The sequence below is a fragment of the Protopterus annectens genome, chromosome 3.part0 (assembly GCF_019279795.1).
Source record: "Protopterus annectens isolate FY-2018-M chromosome 3.part0, PAN1.0, whole genome shotgun sequence".
NCBI lineage: Eukaryota > Metazoa > Chordata > Ceratodontiformes > Protopteridae > Protopterus > Protopterus annectens.
The window spans coordinates 215,110,651-215,132,501 of NC_056731.1; the positions used below are offsets into that span (position 1 = coordinate 215,110,651).

Sequence of the window (21,851 nt, forward strand, 5' to 3'; positions counted from 1 at the left end):
GAGGGCTGGTGTCTCCTGACAAGGCTAAATTATAGCATACCTTGTAGTCCATCTGATCAGAGCAGTTAAAGACATAAACCATCACACCAAGAGCACGCCCCAGATCTTTTGTTGTCTCTGTTTTTCCTGTCCCTGCAGGGCCTGCAGGTGCTCCACTCATTGTAAGATGAAGGGACTGGGTGAGGGTGATGTAACACCTTTAGAAAAAAGACAAATACACATCTCACTTCCTCTGCAAGTCTTATATACACTTATTCAAATGCTTTTTGTGATACTGCAAGAAAAAAACATTTTAACATTTTTGGGAACCTCTATGCAACAAAGGAAAACAAAGCAGAAGCTGTTTTCTTTTTATTAGAACAGGGTGAACGGACCCTCAGATGCATTCAAATGCAAACTAGTTAAGGAATATAAATCAAATTTAAAATATAATTAAAATATAAATGCAAATACAAAATTAACTGCAATAACTACATAATCTATATTTTAGTAATGTGAAGACATTTTCAGAATTCAGACTACAAGAGAATCTAGCCTCCATTATATTCAAAGATCATATAGTTCACAACTGTAAATGTGGTTGCACTAGATAATACACGCATACTATTAACTCTGCAGAATCAGTACACCATCCCTTCAAAAAAGTGACCCACTCTCAGCTACACATAACAGTGGAATGACAGTAACTCAGGCAATGCCTGGCAAGACAGTAGTCCACAATTTAAATTCCATCAACCCCAAAGTGGGATATCACAGTCTGAGAGCAAAATGCCTTCATTTCTTTGTGTTCTCTGAAGTGCCCTTAAATAACAGGCATTTGATCTTGGTGTTCTGCTTTTTATTATTATTTTTTTAATTATATAAACCACCAATGACTGGATGTGGTTTCTCCTATGGCAAATGCCTGGAATCCACTGTAAAGTGCATATTAGTGTCCAGTTAGATTAAGTGTAAGAAATTCTATTGAACAGTAACATGCCTTTTTGCACTACCAAACATTACTTTATCAAGACATCTCTTATAGGAAACAAAAAAAATGAAATACAGCTTTTATTTTATTTATTTACTGCATTTGATTACCAGGAAAGTTCCAATGGGCAGTAAAATCCCTTTTCAGCAGTGGCCTATGAAGGACAAATTCATGCATGTAAGAGATAAAGAGTATACATAGATACAAAAATCTCTGCTAAGATAAAAGGGGTGAAAACAGATTTACACTTACATATAATGTACAGGGTTGCATTCACACTGATATCTACAGTACACAGTTTCATTCTCATTACATTATATCACTAATAGTGACGAATGTCTGTGTGTGAAACGTTCACATAGATTCAAGAAAGGAGAGCAATACAAATCATATAAACAATATACAAGGTCGCTTTTGTGTTGCGATATATAAACTTAGTTCTGATTACAACAATTAACAATGCTGGATCTCTACATGCAGACTATACTATTTCAATTTAACATTTGTTAACTGGGAAAGTCATCTGTTCCAAGGAACCCTTTCATTGATTTGGCATAAGTGACAAAGCTGAATGCAAAATCACATATATAAAACAAACACTAATACAGTCACAATGGTCAGAGCATTAATATAAATGAAATCTTAAAATGTACAACTAAGATATTTAGCTAGTTTTTTTTTTTTATTTTTGTAGTTTTGAGACAGACTGTTATGTATTCTGTGCAATTATCAAATACAATACTAATGATGTACAGTCTAAATGTCATTCTTCTGATCTATGATATTTAATCTAGTTTGCCTGTTGTATCTAACCATAAGAGACAAGTAGCATGTGAAATATTTTGACATCATCTCTGCTCTGATCCATTTACAGATATACCCAGCATATACATCTCACAATTATTGTTATACTTATGATTAAGACAGTAAATGATTATAATAAACATAAAAAATTCATAAAGCCCACTGTGAGCTGGCAACTTATTCAGGATCCACAGAGTAGTGACCCTTAGTTATTTTTAATAAGTTGAGCTTCCTAAATGATATTAGAGCATCCGTTTTCCTAATTTTATTTGGTACTGAGTGGCATCACGCAGGAACTATTTGGCAAAAAGGTTATTTCACTGGCCACTAGTATAGAGAAAGATTTCTTTAGAATCAACCCATTAAGAATTCTGAGAGAATGGGTCAAATTTATTATTTACAATAACTTACTAAGTCAGGAGCAGTACTTTACATGAAGCCATTTACAGGTTACTATATTCACAAGTAGTGTTGCCTTAGTACATGCAGGAAGCCATTTGGTTTTAAGCAGACTAGCACAACGGTGATCACGAATAATGCACCTGGTGTAAAAACCTGAGAATTTTATTCCTGGCAGTTTGCAGTAAGGAGGTCTTTTGTTGGAAAAACAGAGGAATAATGGAAAATGCATACATTCGAAACAGACCAAATGAACATTTTTACTGCAATATCTAATGGCTCTTACTGCTTCCATATTAAGTGCACTGTTTTATTATTTAATTAGGTTTTAGTGTGGGTAGTAAATGAGAAGTGTTGGTCAACTGTCAGCCAAGGTACTGTACTGATGTCCATGAAAAAAATTAATCATCAACTGTGTGTGATCTGGTCATGTTGGAAACAGAAAAGCTTGCGTAAATATAGAGATAATTTTATAAAGAATCCGAAGAACAATGATCAAATTTAGTTGTGACCATTAGTAGACATTGCCAAATGCTGGCACAAACAACTCTTCAGAATTATATTCCTTTTAGACAGTGCAACATATTATTCACAAACCTGCAAATAACATACTAAATTTAAATAAGGTTACTGAAATAGTGGAGAACTAACATGATTCTTGCACAGTTCAAGTTTATAGAACAGTATACCAAACACTGAGATGCTACACAATTGTGAGCTACAAATAAATGTCACAAGCATGCAGCACTACATGGTGACTGAAGTACATACAGAGGGCAAAAGCCCTTTAAACACAAATTTATATAGACCTATTTCAGTTCTGAACTATTATAACTTTTTTATCTCTATAGTAGCTAAGAGAATGGCTAAGGAGTTGACAAAACTGACAGATATGGATCGATATGGTTTTGTGGTAGGGATGCAAACATTTGGCAATGTTAAAAGAACAACGATGATCTAGACAAAAACAGAGTGCAAGAAACCCACACTTCTGTTGGTGGGTCTTGATGCAGAGAAGGCATTCTACAGAATTAGAAGGATATCATTAGTATGGCAATTGCAGCATTTGTGCTTCAATATAGCAATAACCCACGCCTGGGTGTGGGTAATGCTGGATTTACCCACGGTTGGCGTGGTTTGGTCCCGAGGGCGACGCCAGAGGACCAAACAAAGACAACCGTGGGTAAATCCAGCATTACCCACACCCAGAAGTGGGTTATTGCTATTATACCATGGTGTTAGTTTGTTTTGTATTATGTTTGTATTGTTGTTATTTATGTTTTTGTTTGCTTATTTTTGTATTCTTCCACTTTTTGTGAGATAAAATAGTCCACACTTTCAGTTTGTGTTTATTGTTTATTTCTGTTTTAATTTAAATACATGTTAATTTTATTTTTCAGGAAATGTTAGGAAAGGGCTAGGTGGTGCTTGGTATAATATAGTTTAAGCAGTGTAGAAGTTTATAACGTGTAGTTATGTTTTAGTAGTTATAGGTATGTTGAAATGTGGTGTAGTTTTAATTTGTATTAATTTTTTTAAAATATGTACTTTTACTATTTGGTCACTAGATGGTGGTGTTGTATGCGCTTTTAATAGATGTATGCTGATGTGGACGTTCGGTATGGTGTGTGTTTTTGACTTTGCGAGGGATGTGTGGTGTGTTTTTAGTATGTACATTTTGGAGTTGTCTGTGTATAGGTATTGTAGGGAATATAGGTAAGTGAATGGTTTTATGAGAATGCTTGGTTTTATTGTGTGGTTATGTAGTGTGTGTGTGTGATGTATTTGCGACTGCATGACTTTTTATTTTTTTAGTGTTCGAGGTGAGGGAATGAGGAGTGTAGTATGGAAATTGGTTAGTTTTCTGTGTTTTCGTTAAATTGTTGTGTGTTTTGGGTATTAGATTTACTTTACGTTACTGTTTATTTGCTGTCGCCGCATGATATTTAGCGACCGGACTTTTTGCGTTGTTTCTTGTAGGATTTACGATGTGCACACTGGTTGGATTAGCCAATCAGCATGCACGTTTGTCGGGTTTGCGATGTTCGCATGGTATAATATAGAATAATGGGGTTAATTAAGGAGCTATACGAAGAGTCAGGGGAAAGAATCAAGGTGGGAGGGCTTCTCTCTGAAAAGCAATGTTTGGACTGATGAACCAGACATGTGTGTTCTCTTTCCTTTCTGTTATCTGCCTTATACTTAACCTTATACTTAAAAATAATTGTCATAGAAAGTAAAGGACTCACAAATCAAAGTTTGTGTGATATTCAAGAAAAATATCTTTATTTGTAGATGATATTAGTTTGTACTTTGTAAAGCCAGAAAATGATATTTCAGTGCTGTAGAACATTATGGGACAGTTTCAATTTCTATTCAAGTTATAAAATAAATGAGGGTAAAATAATGCCTGTAGAGGTAAACTATGTTCCCAAACATGAATTGGCTCAACAATACTCATACTTAATGAGACCTAATAAGATGACAAGTATTTAAGTATTTAGATTAAAAAATATTCTATTATTGCAGCTAATATGTGGAAAAGTTTAAACAAAAGATATTAGAAAAACTAAGACGTTGGGAACTCTTGACAATCAAATTTGATAGTAAGGGACAAGCAGTAAAATCATTTCATTTCCCTTTAATATTATACACAGATCAAGTATATTTTTTTATTAACAGGAGGAGAAATCATGGATCATAATTAATAAAGATTTGAAGGAATTCATTTGAAAGGCAATTAGATGGGATAAGTTGTTTTCCTCACAGAGCAAGGTATTTTAGAATTACCAGATTTGAAGGGATACTTTAGAGCTACATAGTTATGACTCACATATAGAATACTAACATAAGACTACAAATTAATGTGGAAAGAAATGACAATGAAAGAGGCAAGGAGTTCGAGAAATAAGGAGAGAGTAGGATTTCGGATCCAGGCCCACCATCATACAGATATTTACAAAGTAGCAGTATTTTGAGAACTAAGCTAAAGCAGAAGGATGACCACAAGGAATAACATAGAAAATTAGCAAGAGGGAGGTAACATTTATTAAAGAAAATCAGCAAACAAGCAAAGCTATTAAGGGAGAATAACTAGGGATGGAAAAGTCATAGAGTTGGATGAGGCCAAGCTGAAGTTTGGACTGTGGGTTGAAGACTGATTTCCCACCTTGGACTGATAATAGAGTACAGGCAAAGAGAAGAGCATAGGACAAAGTTAAAAGAAAGCCCAGCTCTGGTTGAGCTTGCTCTGGCTGAGTTTCTAGTGGAGTCTAGAACATGAGTTACGGTTATGAAAGGAATAATTAGTAAGGTGCAAGATAACTATAAGAATCAATCATAAGAGGTTACAAAAGACACAGAAATGAGAATGTAAAGGCAGTATACAAAGTAATAGATAACAGGAGGATATTTGTATGCTTTCAAGTACACAACAACATCTAGCAAGTTCAGAATTTTTGCATGGAAGTATTTACAAAGGTATTTTTATATCCCATGTAGACTTCAGCAATTGTTTCCAAAGCTTGACAGCACAATGAGAGAGGTAACTTTGGGAGATGTTTTTAGAATGCAATCAGTTGGCAGTTTTTAAAAATTCCCTACATGATACTTTGTCAGAAATATTAGGGATGCAAATGGCTGTAACTAAGGAAATGATTCTTCTGAGCCTTGATAAAAAACTTAATTACCCTGATAAAGTACTGGTCAGCTGAGTTTAATGCTGTTGGCTACCAACAAAATAATCACTACAAAATGGAAATCAAAAACTAAACCAGCTGAAACAGATTTATTAAATATTGTCAAGGACATAAAAGTTGGGGAGATGGGAGCTTTAGAAAAGGGAATAAGTAAAGCTTATAGAGATAAACCAAATCTGTGGGATCAATACATGGAAAATGATGTTCATGAGGAGGAGCAGTAAAATTTCCAGGATAGCTGGATGTTAGCAATCTATGTAATGTTAGACTGAATAACAACTATTAAGAAAGAAACCATATGTGTATATGGCATGAAAATGAAAAAAAATCTTAGTAGTGTATTTTCTGTTTTATGACTGCATGTATATCCATACCACTGTGTAATATGTGATGTTAATAAAGTGTTTAAAAAAAATCAGCACCTTCCACACACATGCACAGATGTGTTCAAGACAGAGAAGCAAAGTCAACACTTCAGGCTGCAGCAGCAAGTTTAAGCAATTTCCGTTTATAATGTGCTAGCTACAAGGGATTGTTTAATGTTTTACCTTTTTAAATACACTGAAAAAGTTAAAAACCACACATGAGTTACTGGCCTAATGTGGAAATACAGGAAATAGCAAGACTGGGGTGAGTAGCTAGGCCAGCTTTAATTATCAGCATTCCCTGTGGAGGGATAAAAATCTGTGGTGCTTAGACTCACTGGCTAGTGATAAAGTCTTTGTGTCGGCCTGAGATACGGAAATAGATTATTATGTTTGGCATGACAGAGACTGGGTAATTTCTGCACAGACACATGAATACACATCATATTGTGTGATCTTCAAAAGGGCCATCTGCAGTGAGTAACAGCTATTATTTCCTTCCAAATAGCCCTCTCTGAGAAATTATTCTTTGATTCAAAGATCTTTAAACCCCAATCTCTGGGGTATATATTTCCCAATTAGCACATATTATGGCATTACTGCACCAAGTCAAGAGAGTGCAGCAGACCCAAAGATCTTCAGATATGCCCCCATGGAATATGGCTTAGTCCCACCTGAAAAACAAAAGAAGCTAAAAAAGCCTATAAACGCTACCACAACACCTGCCTAAATCCACATTTCTGTACGGATTCATATTTTACTACAGCAACTTGGAGGGGGGCTGTGCTCTTCCAATGACATTCTTCAGTGAGACATTAAACTGACATCTCATTTACAGGAGCTCGTTGAAGCTTAGGTGGATGCAAAAGATAATACGGCACTTATCAAAACAAGTAGGGGCATCTATTTAAAGAATTCCACAACTAACTCAACAAAATACAATCATCAATAAAGCTGTTTCCAAAAAGAATGCAACTTCTTTAAATTTTTCTTTGATATGCTTTATAGCACCATTACACATCTTGAAATCCATAATTTCCAGAGAATATAAATCAAAACAGTACTCCATATTTCTCTAAATAATTTATCACTGGCAAACCCATAATACATTTTCACTAATTTTTTTCAATAAAACATATTTAACAGACATAACCTAGTAATTAATAGATTACAAAAATGGTTAAAATAAGGCACCAAAGTTACACACTGAAGACTATCCACAGTAACTTTATTAGAGAAAGAACAGTAGGTGAGCGCTTTCACAACTTAGTGTTGCTTCATCAGACAATGTTAATGCAAGCCATGCTTGGTTAAATACTTAAACAATCAATGTAATTTCAAGCATTTAAAGCAATACAGTCAAACAATTCAACACTGTTGATACGAGCTCATAGGAAGCTGTATAGTTAAAACCAACCTTAAAATCTATATACACATGTCTCTGCAAAGGACTATCATTATTTATTCATACTATCTATAAAAATATATATATATATGTGTGTATCATATATAAAAAATAATGATAATAATTTAATGTAAAAAAACAAAAGCTTAGAAATTAATGTTTGAGACGTCTTGCTTTAAGGCAAGGAACTAGTGAGGTACAGCCATTCAAACCAGGATATCTATCTGCATTTAGCTTGATAATCCATTTTTGTTCTAACTCTTCGGTGTAATTTTCTATATCCCCACCTCTATTTGTCCTTAATATTTGCTGTAAAACCAAAAATTTAAAACAATAAGTACTATTCGTATTTAAAATATGATTTGCCAGGGCATTAAATTGCTTCTGATTCCATATATCCCTTACATGTTCTAGTATTCTGTCTTTAAAAGTTCTATTTGTTTTTCCTATATAATAGGCATGACACACTTGACAAAAACTAAAATAAATAACATCTCTACTCTTACAATCATAATATTTCTTAGTATATAATTTAAAATGTTTCATTGGATGGATATACTCATTTTTAGTATAGATATACTGACAAGCTGCACAATTCCTACATGGAAAAGTGCCTTGTCTATTGGAGAGTTTTTTTCTATGAGGTTGGTATTCTTTATTACAAAGATGCTGCTTCAATGACACATTATTCTTAAAACTAAAACTTGGTGTGTCACCAATCATAGAGACAAGGTTTGGTATTTCCTGTAATAAATGCCAGTTCTTCTTTATGATATCTGTATACTTACTGATATCACTTGCAAATCGAAAAACTACTCTAAACTTATTCCTATCAATATCTGTGTTTCCAGATGTTCTCATATCAGTTTCATGAGAGCTCATGTAAGGTTTGCATCTTGTTGATCTAACTTTCCATGCTACTGCTATCACGTTCGTGATTTCTGAACTGGAATAGCCTCTTTTTTCAAATTCACTATGTAATTTATCCAAAGCACCTGCAGCCTCATTGTCATTATTATGTAAACGTAAAGTTCTAAATACTTGTCCTTTAAAAACATTTCTAGATATGTGTCTCAGATGCATACTAGATTTGTGGAGACAGGCATTAGTTCTAGTAGGTTTATAGTAAATACTAGTTTTCAAATGTTTTAAATCAGTTTTGGTTACACTTACATCTAAAAAAATCAATGGAAGTGTCAGAAAATGTAAAGGAAAATTTAAAAAAATCTGTCGTACTGTGTAAATAATATACAAAATTACTGATATTGGAACCATGCCCTCTCCACAAAATAAAAACGTCATCCATGAAACGTACATACCAAAGGATATGGTCATAATAAGGATTCAGGACCGTTAGAACATACTCTTCTTCCCATCTTACAAATGATAAATTGGCGTAGCTGTTTGCACATGAAGTGCCCATTGCTATGCCATTCATCTGTAGAAAAAATCCATCCAATGAAACATTTTAAATTATATACTAAGAAATATTATGACTGTAAGAGTACAGATGTTATTTATTTTAGTTTTTGTCAAGTGTGTCATGCCTATTATATAGGAAAAACAAATAGAACTTTTAAAGACAGAATACTAGAACATGTAAGGGATATACGGAATCAGTAGCAATTTAATGCCCTGGCAAATCATATTTTAAATACGAATAGTACTCATTGTTTTAAATTTTTGGTTTTACAGCAAATATTAAGGACAAATAGAGGTGGGGATATAGAAAATTACACCGAAGAGTTAGAACAAAAATGGATTATCAAGCTAAATGCAGATAGATATCCTGGTTTGAATGGCTGTACCTCACTAGTTCCTTGCCTTAAAGCAAGACGTCTCAAACATTAATTTCTAAGCTTTTGTTTTAAGGTGTCATTAATGTTTTATCAATTTTTTTATATATTTATATTTTTTACATTTAATTATTATCATTATTTTTTATATATGATACACACATATATATATATATATATATATATATATATATATATATATATATATATTATAGATAGTATGAATAAATAATGAAAGTCCTTTTCAGAGACATGTGTATATAGATTTTAAGGTTGGTTTTAACTATACAGCTTCCTATGAGCTTGTATCAACAGTGTTGAATTGTTTGACTGTATTGCTTTAAATGCTTGAAATTACATTGATTGCTTAAGTATTTAACCAAGCATGGCTTGCATTAACATTGTCTGATGAAGCAACACTGAGTTGTGAAAGCGCTCATCTACTGTTCTTTCTCTAATAAAGTTACTGTGGATAGTCTTCAGTGTGTAACTTTGGTGCCTTATTTTAACCTTTATTGTTGCATTCTTGGCACCTCAGTGTACCTGTAGCCGGTTGAGATTTGTACACCAGATTACAAAAATGGTTTGACTGTAATACACAATCTTTAAACATGTAATGTCTCTACCTCACTACATCATCTTCTCTATTTCATAATTTTGCCAAACTTTCCCCCTTAACTGGTACTGAATTAGGAGATAAATGCCAACAAAAATCTTGCACACAGAAACACTTTTCAAAAAATATCCTTTTAGCAATATATAAACAGACTTCTTGTTGCAATGCATACGACCTGTTTTCTACATATTTTGAATTTAATACCTCCTTATACCACAATATATATAGCAACATCTTTCAGCTTTTCCTGGTTAGGGATTGCCACAGTTTATCACCAATCTGCAGACTGATTGGAAGTGAAGTTTTTATGGTGTCGAGTTGCCAGCCTGGTGCCCATCTTTCACAGAAGGCACACACACACACACACACACACACACACACACACACACACACACACACACACCTACATGCATGTCTTTAAAACTCACCTGACAGCAGGGATGACATGCAGACTCCGCACAGAAAGCACTCCAACTGAGAATCAAACTGGAGAACCTCTTGCTGTAAGGCAGCAATGCTAACCGCTGCACCACTGTGGCCCTTACACCACATGCTGCTGGGGATCATGGTGGCTTATGTATTGTGCATTTGGTAAGTTTATATGGAGTAATTCACTTAGAAGATTTACCCCAAATTGCTGAAATTAAACATGATTTAGTCTAAGTTGTTTATTGAGTATCACTTTTAATTTTTTTTTAGCGATAGGATACTTCAATAGAATGTAGATAAGGGTACCCAAATGGTATGTCTCTTAAAAGTTTAGTTAAGAAGGTAAAATAACAGGCGTTATGAATGGTAGATTACACCAAAATATACTGTATATGCATAAATATGCATATTGCTGAACCAACTTACATGTGGGTACATAATTTACTGTTATTTACTTTGTTTAAGCTTCATTAGTTTTGTATCCCGAAAAGATCTGAAACTCTCAAAATGTTCCACAATACTTAAATGTCTCTTTCTGGTTTTGTCAGGTATAAAATAATATCATCTGCAAATACAGCCAACTTTTCTTGACTACCATACCAATTATATCATTGAATTTCTGAGTCCCTTATTTTCTTTGCCAATGGTTCTAAACATAATGCAAATAACAAAAGGGAAAGAGGACACCCTTGCCTGGTACCTCTGCTCAAGAAGAAATTATCAGAGAATACCTCAGCCACTTTAATTTTCACCTCCAATCCCTCATATATCCTCTTAATCAACCATATATATTTTTTTCAGTAAATACAAATGCTTCTATTGACTTGCTCATAAAGTCCCATATTTCTCTGTCAAAAGCATCAAGACCCACCAACAACAATGGCATTTTCTTAAATTCTGCTTCCCTCTAGATCAATAATGTTCTATTAATGTTGTCAAATGACTGCCTCCCCTCTACAAAACTACAGTGATCTATATCTATCACTTTTGGCATTACTTTTGCCATTCTTTTAGCCATTATAGACATGAACACTTTATGATCATGGTTTAATATTGAAACGGGCCTGCATGAAGCTGGATCTGGCGGATTACTACCATCTGCAGGTATTACAGCTACAAATGCTTTCTTCCAGGATGTTGGTACTTCTCCTCCCCTTAAAATACCATTAAACAAAACCTTCCAGATCTTTATCAGTCTTTTCCTGCCTAGCTTCCTAACTTCCACAGGAATGCCATCTATTCCTGGGGACTTTCCTGTAGATTGGGTATACATCACAATTTTTATCTCATCTCCTCCTATCCTAGCTGTTAGTAACTGAGCCTCAGCTACCTATAACCTTGACATATTTAATTCTTCCATAAACATTTCCATTTGTCTCTTTTCTTGACTTCCATATTTCTCTGGTTTATACAGCCTTTCATAGACTTTCCAAAATATTTCTAATACCTCTACAGGATCCCTTGTTACCATCATTGTTATAGGCTCCCTAAGCTTGGTGACAGCCCCTTCTGTTTTCTGTTGCTTGATTTATTGTGCTGAAAGTTTTTGTGCTTTACGGTTATTATAAAAAAAAAACAGTTGCTTAACAGCAATCTTTCTAAACTCATGGATATTATCAAGGTAATGCCTTCATTTCTGCTTAGCAGTCTGCAGTTAATCATCTTCTTGTTGTTTGAGATTCCCTCTATTCTGCAATGCTTTAACATTTGTCAGTCCTTCTATGTAAGTCTTGTTACATATTAATCATAGCTCCCTTACTTTTATTTCCACCCTATTTTTAAATCCCACCTTAATTTTATCCCACTCCCTAGCTATATTTTCAGAAGTAATTTCTATCCTCTCAAATAGCTCCTGAATAATATCCATTACCCATTCCTTAAATTCCTCTATCAACAGATAGGTGGAAAAGTGCCAATGTCTGATTTGTATTTCATTACCTTGTGTTTGTATTTTAGTTATTACTGGTGCATGATCTGAAATAGGTATTGGGCACATATCGAGACCTTCAACTAAATGCACATGTTCCTGTGAAATGCAAATTATGTCTAGCCTAGCCTAGTTTTTATATATTGGGAAATAATATGTAAATTCACTCCAAACTCCAATTACTGAATTTGCATCTTCCATGCCAAGTATTGTTATCAATTTTTCTTCAAAAATGAATCTTCCTTTGTTGTACTTTCCTTTATGGGCCCCCCAGACACATCTTCACTACTGCAAAACAAGTTGCATATCCCACCTAAAGCAATATTCCTTGTTGAAAACTGATTATTTCTCCCAGAAATGTCTTAAGCTCCATTTTAGCAATTTTAGGTGGAATATAAACATATGCCAGTATAATCCTCCTACTCTGCCAATAGCCCCTTAGCACTATAAATCTGCCATTTTTATCTTTTTATCCTCTTCTATGACTATTGAAGCTCCTCTTGCAATTAATATAAGTACTCCTATTTTCTTTTGTCCCACATATTTTGCTGAATAACCATACTGAAAACCTTTTATCAAATTAACATGTTCAGTTTTTTCCAAATGTGTCTCCTATAACATAGCAATTTGCACTCTACATTTTTAATATAGTTCATTATTCTTTCTTTTTTTGTATTCATCTGTGAGACCATTGACATTTAAAGACATTACATAAAGCTTCATTGTATTAAAAAGTTATTATTCCCACCTTTGATGTAAAGTTATTATTCCCACCTTTGATGTACAACACCTTTTTTTGTTAAATGTCTAGTGCCAGCTGTTGTGTTACATGCATAAAATGTTTGGCAGGTTGAACTTTTGCATAGTTGTTTCTTGTCATATCTTACAAAACTTTTATTTTATTGAAATCCCCGAAAAAAGAAAAAAAAAAAAAACCAAACCCACCAAAACCTATTAATTTAATACTAACACACAAAACTATGTATATCTTCAAATTTTGAAGTTTTACCCACCTAATAGGAACAAATATCCCAAACTAAGAGCCATACTCACAAAACTGAGTTAACCTAAAAGAAAGGTTATCCATGCTATGACGTATGGGGCAGCCTGTGCTTCTACTAAGTGCTAACTGGTTTTGTCTTATCTTTATAGCTCTCAAAACTGGGAAAAGCCCTCAATGCTTTCAAAGAACATCATCTCCTAGTCAGTTTCTCTTTTCTGACAACCCCCCCCCCCGCCAATCATTCTCCTCAGACTATAACTAATTTCTCTTTATCAGAATGTCTCCATGGAGACATGAGAACCAGACAGCCAATTTCTCATTATCAGATTGTTTCCACAGAGACATGAGGGTCAGCTACAGAATTGCTACTAAGGATGCATTAATTTGCTTGAAAAAAGTCTGATAATATTCAGTGCTCATTTTCATTTACTTGCTCTCTCTTAAATCTTGTTACTAAATCAAAGCTCCTTAATCCAGTCATTCCCCCATGCAAGAATGAGAAAAGGCACATTCATTTTTCTTTTGTCATATACCTTCAACCAGTTTTTGTTTACAGTGCAGTGCCTATAGTTCTTAAAATTGAACAAAAAGAGGGAGAAGGAAGAAAGAAAGGGAAAAATAGATCAGCAGCACCTATTTACAATCCTCATTACACTTAAAAATAATCGAGAAAACTTTACTTTATAGCATGCAAATCAAACCATATACCACAAAATAGTACTATTAAGAAAACATTTTTTCTTTTCTTCCTTCCCCCCGAAAGCATTTTCCATACATTAATGACATGAAGTAGGGCCTATACTTTAGAGTTCCTCACAAGTTCAACAAATACTGAAAAAGTCCAATATTTTCAAATTTTCTTGTTCAGTCATATTTCAGAAATATAATTACTGCACTGTAATCCCACATTAAGTTACTGGTTTTATTACTGTTCACCTCCCATATCCTGTTTCTGCTTCATTTCCAACATACTCTTGATTCTTCTAGTAAACTCTAGTGCTCCCTTCCTTCTTGACAACATTTTCCATTGAAACAGTGGAAAAGATATGAAAGGAGCAGTCTAGCTGTAGTCTTTATTACCAGAAAAACAAGAAGCAGACTCTCCTTCTGTTTTACATCTCACTTTTTGTTGGACAAAATTTTGTATTTCCTCATTAGCATGTCCATCAAAAAATATTTTGTCCCTCCAGGGATGAATACCTTGAATACATCAGTTTGAATCTCACACCTGCATCTCTACATTCCCTGAATAGTGGAATGAATTTACTCCTCTTCTGCCTGGTGTACAATGAGTAATCATACTCCTCAAATACTCTGCTGTCTCCCAATTTTAATATTTTGTCCTTCTGCCAGAGTTTTGTCAGAATCAACTCCTTCTGCTGGTAGGATTGCATCTTTACTATTAAAGGTCTAGGCTGCTTTCTCATAGCCAGGTTTGGAGTATACACAAGATGTGCCCTTTGAACTAACATCTCCTGCTGTAGAATACCAGTCCAGTTGCTTATTTGTGCTTTCATAAAATGAATGCACTCTGTTCCTTTCAGCTTCGTTAGTATAGCTGAAAATTTCAGGTTTTCCCTAAATGCTCTGTCCTCTAATTCTATTATTTTTTGTAATATCTCTTCCTGAGCATTCTCATATTCAGTCAGCCTTTTTTTCATTTCAACTTCTGATTTTTTTGAAGCTTTATCACCTCATCTTTATATCTGTTTAAAGCTTCTTCCATTTTTTTTCAGTCTTTTGTTGTCTGTGTTGATATACTCTATCAGTATTTTATTTATTCTAACCAGTTCTGTGTGCAGTTGTCCTATATCTTCCTGTAGGCTACTGGTAGTCATGTCTGGAGGTTGCATTGCTTTTTGCTGAACAGCTGCAGAACTTTGTCAGTGTTTCTTCCTTATGTTTTGTATCTGATTTTCTTTCCAGGTGATCTGTATTTCTCTTTTCCTGGCAACCAGGCAGTGCACTTACTAGCCAAATACTGAGATTTACCTATAAACACAAAACTCTACTGGCCTTCTCTGTTGAGTTTCTGTTTTCACACTGGGAGAGCTAGAGTTAAGCAGGTACTCAATGTTCAGCCATCTTGAAAGTCTCTGTACTCTGCATTTCTTAATATAATTTAATATTCTTTCCTTTTTTTCTACAAGGCCATTCACATTTCAAGATAAAAGGATAGTATAGCCATTATAATAAGATGTTATTGTTCTAACCTATTATACATGACAATTGTACAGTTGTTTCTTGTCATCTTCACTTGAACCTATTTCACATTTTTCAAGACTTTTTGTTTTAAGGAAACCCTCAAACAAAAATTAAATACATTTTCGGAACAATCCATAACCTATTAGAAATGACAAAGTAGGGTTTATGCTTTTCAGTTCTCCCAACAGTTTGACAGAGTCCCAGAATCACAACAAGCCAAGCAGCCAACATTGCCTCTGATTCAAATTCTTTCAAAGTACTCTTGATTCTTCTATTCAGCCCCTGGATTTTTTTCTCCCACTCAAGCATTTTTCTTTAAAACAAAGGAAATGTTTCACTGACAAAGTAGCTCTACAGGCTTCATTATTGTTAAAAGACTGAAAAGCACAGTCCCCTTCACTCTGTTGGCTATTTTGTCTTTCTCTCAATCTAAACATTTCTTTAATCCTGCAGGAAAAAAAATATGCATAGAAGACAACTGGCTACAGCAATCTGAATCACATACCTTCCTCAATATATCTCGATTACCAGGATAAACTTGCTTCATCCCGGGTGTACAGTGAATAATCATTTTCCACAATAAAAACTCTGTTGTCTCCAATTTCTAATAATTTTTCTTTCTCCCACAATTCTGACAGGAGGAACTCCTTCTGCTGGTATGATTGTGTCTTTACTAACATAGGTTTTGGCTGCTTTCTCATGGCCAGATTTGCAGCATATACATGATGTACCCTCTCAATTAACAAATCCTGCTGTGAATCATTAGTCCAGCTGTTCACTTGCATTTTCATAAAGTTAATGAAATACAGTCCTTTCACTTTCTCTGGTATAACAGAAAATCTTACTTTGTGTGCTTTACTTATTTATTTATTTATTTATTTATCTGACATTTGTTGACCGGGATAGCCAGAATGAGCTTGTACCCTTTTTCAGTGGAGGCCCGGGGAGAAAAGCTCCACAGTCAGAAGTGTTATAAGTAAAATAGTCACAGTACAAGTTTAACAAGTAAAAATGAAAAGCATTCACAGTACAAGCTAAGGAAGTAAAAAACTTCAACATGCGTAGTAATAAGCAAAAAAATATATATATACAACTTTCTACAATAAAAGCAGATGTCAACTGTAGTATCTGAATAAAGTACTTAGTAAAAGAGAATTAAAAATAAATTAAACCGAAGCAGAGCCACAAAAAGATGACAAAACTTTTAATTCAACACATCTACAGTAAGCGCTTTCATCCACTAAGGACTTCTTCAGACTGTATAATGTGTTACAAAAAATACAATCATTAAATACACATGATCTATGATGTCACATGACTTTCTTTTTTTTTTTTTTGTATTTAATGATTGTATTTTGTGGCTCTGGTTTGGTTTAATTTATTTTCATTAGTTCCGGATTTTTTGTCTGTTTTTTGTACTTAGTAAAGCGGCAATTCAGTTGAGTAGACAGTGTAGAGGAGGATGAGAAGAACAAGGTGGCAGATAAAGATTCAGAAAGTTGTTACTAGGATACAGTTATAATTGGCAGAATAATTGTATGGAAAGAGGAAGAAAGAAGGAGGGAAGGAAAAAAGTTGGAGAGGGAGAAAGGGAAGAATTCTAGTGGGATGATTGCAGTGACTGACCCAGGTGCCATGTAGGTAATTAATGAGAGTTTTCTAAAATTAATTTGGATTGGAAATGTTTCTGAGGCTGGTTGGAAGCTTATTCTAAGTGAGGACAGGGAGGTAGCTCTAGAGGTTTTTCCCCATTGATTTTTTAGGTTTATGGATCTGTAAAAGACGTTGGTCAGAGCTTCTCAGGGAGCATGTTGGATTATAGAGGGAAATGAGAGTGGTAGGCTGGGGCAGGAGGTGGGCTTGTTCAAGATAGTGTGGATGATGAGAAGTTGAGTAAGTGAGAGTTGGTTATTAAACTCTAGCCAGCTGAGTATTTGGAGAACAAGACAGTGGTGAGATTTTGGTGGGGGGACTGGCTGCAAATCAAGCTACTTTGTTGTAGGTGGTTTCAAGTCTGGACAGTAGAGTGGTCTTAAGTTAGTCAAGATTTGAGAGCTGTAGAAGAGCTTGGGGAGAAGACAGGCTTGGGCAAGTGAGATTCTGGAGCTGGGAGTAAGGAAACTTTTACTTCTGTATAGTAGACCAAGCTTTTGTTGTTTATTTTTTCTTTTTTAATACAGTGGTGCACATGGAGGTCAAATTTAAGTTTGTCATTGATAATTACTCTGAAGAGCTTTGTGTGGGGTGCAGCTGAGATGGTACTGCTGTTAAGGGAGGAGATTGTGAATGAGGATTTAAGATGGTTGAGAGATTTGGGTAGGAATTGGAGAAATGTTGTCTTTTTACTTTAGTATGAGTTAGTTGTTAGTAAGCCAAGTTTCAGTGAGGTTAAAGGAGGTTTGTGTGAGGGTTAGCAGGTCAGAAGGATTGTCAGCAATGGTGATGATAGTGGAGTCATCTGTGTACTGTATGAGAGATGACTGTGGACAGGATGTGTGCAGTTGGTTAGCAAAGATGTTATAGAGAAGGGGGCCTAGAAATGAGCCTTGTGGAATGCCCATTTTTATGAGGAGATAGGGAGACAGAGCAAAGAGCCATTTAACAGATTTCTCCTTGTTAGTGAGGTAGATGGAAAACCAGGCGATAGTTGATGGAGAGAAGTTTAGATGAGAAAGTTTAGAGAGGAGGACATAGTAGAGGATGGTGTCAAAGGCTGTGGAAATATCTAAGAAGGGGCAGGATACTAGTTTATTATTGTTCCTAGATAGGAAGTTGGAGTTAGTAAAAGAGATGATAGCAGTGGTGGTGCTGTGGTGAGGGTGGAAGCCATGCTGGGTAGGGGTGATGAGGTTATTTTGAGTTAGATAAGCAAGCAGATGTTTATGGATGCAGTGCTCAAGGAGTTTGGAGAAGGGGCAGAGTATAGCAATAGGAGGGTCATTAGAGAGCTCTACAGAGATTTCACTTTTGTAGATAAGTATGGTACAGAATTTTTTTCCAGACAGTAGGAAGAGTGGATTCACTGATTGACTGGTTTATGAGAATGGAGATAGGGTATGCTATGGAGTTAGCAGCTGCCTTCATAAAGAGAGGTGTCAAACTGTCAGCAAATGGGAAACAAGGTTTGAGTTTGAGAAGAAGATTTTTAATGTAGCTAGTGGGAATGGGATTTAGTGAGAAAGAGTGGTTTTGTAGTTAGGAGGTGGTGGATGGGTGGTGGGGGATTGGGTGGGCTAGAAGTTGGCATAAGTTTGCTTACAGTATCTATAAATTAAGAATTGAAGATGGAGACAGTTTCTTGGAGTGACTTTTTAGGGCAGGGGTTAGGAGGTGATGGGTATCTGGGGTGGCAAATTTGGTTGACAGTATTCCAGAATCTTTTGGGATTACTAGGTTGTGAAGTTAGGGGTGTGTGATAGAAGATTTTTTTGCCATTGTTAATATATTTTTGGTCAAGTTTCAAAGTTCCCTACATTTTCCAAAGTGAGTATGGGATTTTGTGGTTGTCCAGAGTCTCCATGCAGAGTCTGTTTTAAGGATGAGAGACTGGGTTGACTTGGTGAGCCAGGGAGAGCAGTGATTTGATTCTGATAGTTCTTGGGGGGAGTTAAGACTGTTTAGGAAGATGGTGTTAAATTGAAGAATGGCTTCATCAAGAGGAAGGTGGCAGAGGATGGACCAGTCAACTGCGGAGGGATAGTTGTTGAATGTATCAGGGTTAAAGCTGGTAAGCTTATGGCATTCCCTGAATTTATGAGGTTGAGTGAGGTGGGGGGAGAATATTTGGACATCTCTAGGGGAGTGGTCACTAAATGAGTCTGGCAGGGATTCAGGGCAGTGATAGAGGTTAGGATGGGAGACAAGAATCCAGTCAAAGGTAGAGTAGGTGTTCGTGGATTTATGGAGAAGAGTGGGTGTAGAGATAAGTTGTGTGTAGCCATAAAGTTGCATGCTGGTAGTAGAGGTGTTAGAGATGAGGGCAAGCCAACTGATATTAACATCACCAAGTATGATACTTTTCTTAGGTATACTGTTAGTGAACCAGTGACGGATCTGTTATAGTAAGGATATATTTTCTCCAGGGGGTATGAAGATAGCAACTATTGTTAGGGTTTTGTGGTTGTTTAGTTTGCAATTGACGATGATGATTTCACCTGGGTGAAAACAGGGTGGTTGTTTAGGAGATAAGGTTAGATGGTGAGAGTACATAATGGCAACACCTGCACCTTTTTTATGGGATCTATTGTGGTGTAATATGTTATAGCCAGGGGGGAGGAATTCATTGTCAGTGTTATGAGGTTTTAGCCATGTTTCTGAGAGACTGATTATATTAGGAGAATACTGGGCTACCCAAAAGTGGAATTCTGTTGTCTTGATGAGGACACTGTGGATGTTGAGGGAATGCAAGAACAGATGTTTGAAACTTGGGTTTGGCGCTTGCAGAGATGTGTGGTAACATTGGTGGGAGTTGATGAGCTATTGTGTGGGCCTGGGTTGGGGGTGAATGTCACCTGAGAGTTGAAGAGTGGTATGGAGGTAGAGTAGATGTGGTAAAGTGAAGTAGGGAAAAAGGACTTTTAGTCTGTGTTTATGTTGTGAGAATGTCTTTGGATGGAGTCGGATTTTGGGAGAGTGTGTTCCATGCAGGAGAAGAGGGTTGGTGCTATGGAAGAGGAGTAGTAGTTAATGGCGTTTATAGTGTTGGAAGAGGTAGGAGAATAAGGAAGTAGGGTACGTTGAGTGTGATAGGAGCTGTGATAAGACAGTAGAGGGAGAAGCAAGGTAAAGAGGAGATGGAAGAACATAGTTTCATAGGTTGGTACTTGGCTATCGGCCCTAGGGCCTATACAAGCCTAGCCATAACAATTCCCTGGGTATTTCTTCCCACAATATTTACTTCCCTATTATTTACTAGGGTTGAATAAGGAGATACTAGGGAAGGTAAGTGTGATGGGATGGGGAAGGAAGGTGAGTGGTACTAAAATATATGAGGGGGATGGTAGTAGTAAGTGTGTGGGATATGGGTTAAGGAGTGGAAGATGCTAGGAGGGGTCTGGAGGGAGGGGTTTGATCTGGTTGGCTGAGTTAGAGGGATGTGGGAGTGTGGAGGAGGTAGGGTAGAATATGATTAACTATAATGGAAATTGATGCAGGGGTGGGTGAGAATGGGGGTACGGTATGTAAGCAGAGTGGACCCAAGTGCAGGGACGGCGAACAGAGTGGACTGAGCCTTGACACAGCTATGTGCAAGAAAGAAAAACAATCAGGCTATTATAGTAGGCTGGAGAGGAGGAAACCAAATGTAAGCGGGGAAGAGGCTAGAAGGCCCAAGAAAAAAGCAAGGAGATAGTAACAAGGAAGCCTGTGCAGTTAAGTGCTTTAAAAAATGTAGGTGGCTTTTGATAAGCTGTATTGTACTTAGAAGAGCAGAGGAAGAGGGGGAGAAGGGTAAGTGAGTTGGTAGGTGGAGGAGGCAGGGGGAAAGAAAGTGCAGTCAGCTCAGTTTATGATGCACATGACCCTTATTTGATGGCTAAAAATATGGTAAAGATTAACTTAGGGTGAAAATACAAGTTAGATTGAATTAACTGTTGCATGGAGGGCTGTTACAGTCTGATGGGTTCAGATGCTCAGCTGTCTGAAGAAGATGCAAACAGCATTTAAAAGTTGGTCCTTTAGCAGGGGGTTCCACCTAAAAAATAAAAAGTGGAGAGGGGATAGGTAAGTACAAGAATGAGAGGTAGAGCAGGTTATCAAATATTCAGGATAGGCAGAGATGGGATGAGTGGAAAGCATGAGGAAGGAAACATCCAGTGAGTAGCTGGTTATGTGTTTCTATGAGTTATAGGGATTCACAGTTTAGTGTGAGGGTAAGTGGAGAGAAGGCAGAACAGGCAGATGAAAAGGGGAAGGCAAGGTACAGTTAGCAAGGTGAGGGGAAGGTATTAGAGCAGAAAGTGCAGGATATTCAAAGAGAACTAAGCACAGTCCATCAGTTACAACACGACAGTGCACGTAGAAATAAAGCAAAAATCAGTATTCTGGTTCAGTACAATTCGAAGTACAACTACAATTTGTATGACTTACAAAATATTAACAGCAGTTACATTGTATTTATAGTGTCCTAGGGAGTGGTATACATGATATAAAGCACTAACAACACTAGTAAACAGAATCAAGCTTCAAAAAACAGTGCTGTTGAGTTAATAGGGAGCATTATATGTGACATAAAGT

At 36.0% G+C, this 21,851-nt stretch overlaps 1 protein-coding gene across 1 annotated transcript in view; it reads right to left on the bottom strand.

Annotated features, from left to right (window-relative positions):
• DNAH11 (dynein axonemal heavy chain 11) overlaps positions 1-21,851 on the bottom strand; it is a 4,606,558-nt gene that overhangs the window by 3,111,861 nt on the left and 1,472,846 nt on the right. The window contains exon 33 of the mRNA XM_044065542.1: positions 41-197. Coding sequence (XP_043921477.1) covers positions 41-197 — 157 coding nt within the window. The remainder of the gene's footprint in view (positions 1-40; positions 198-21,851) is intronic.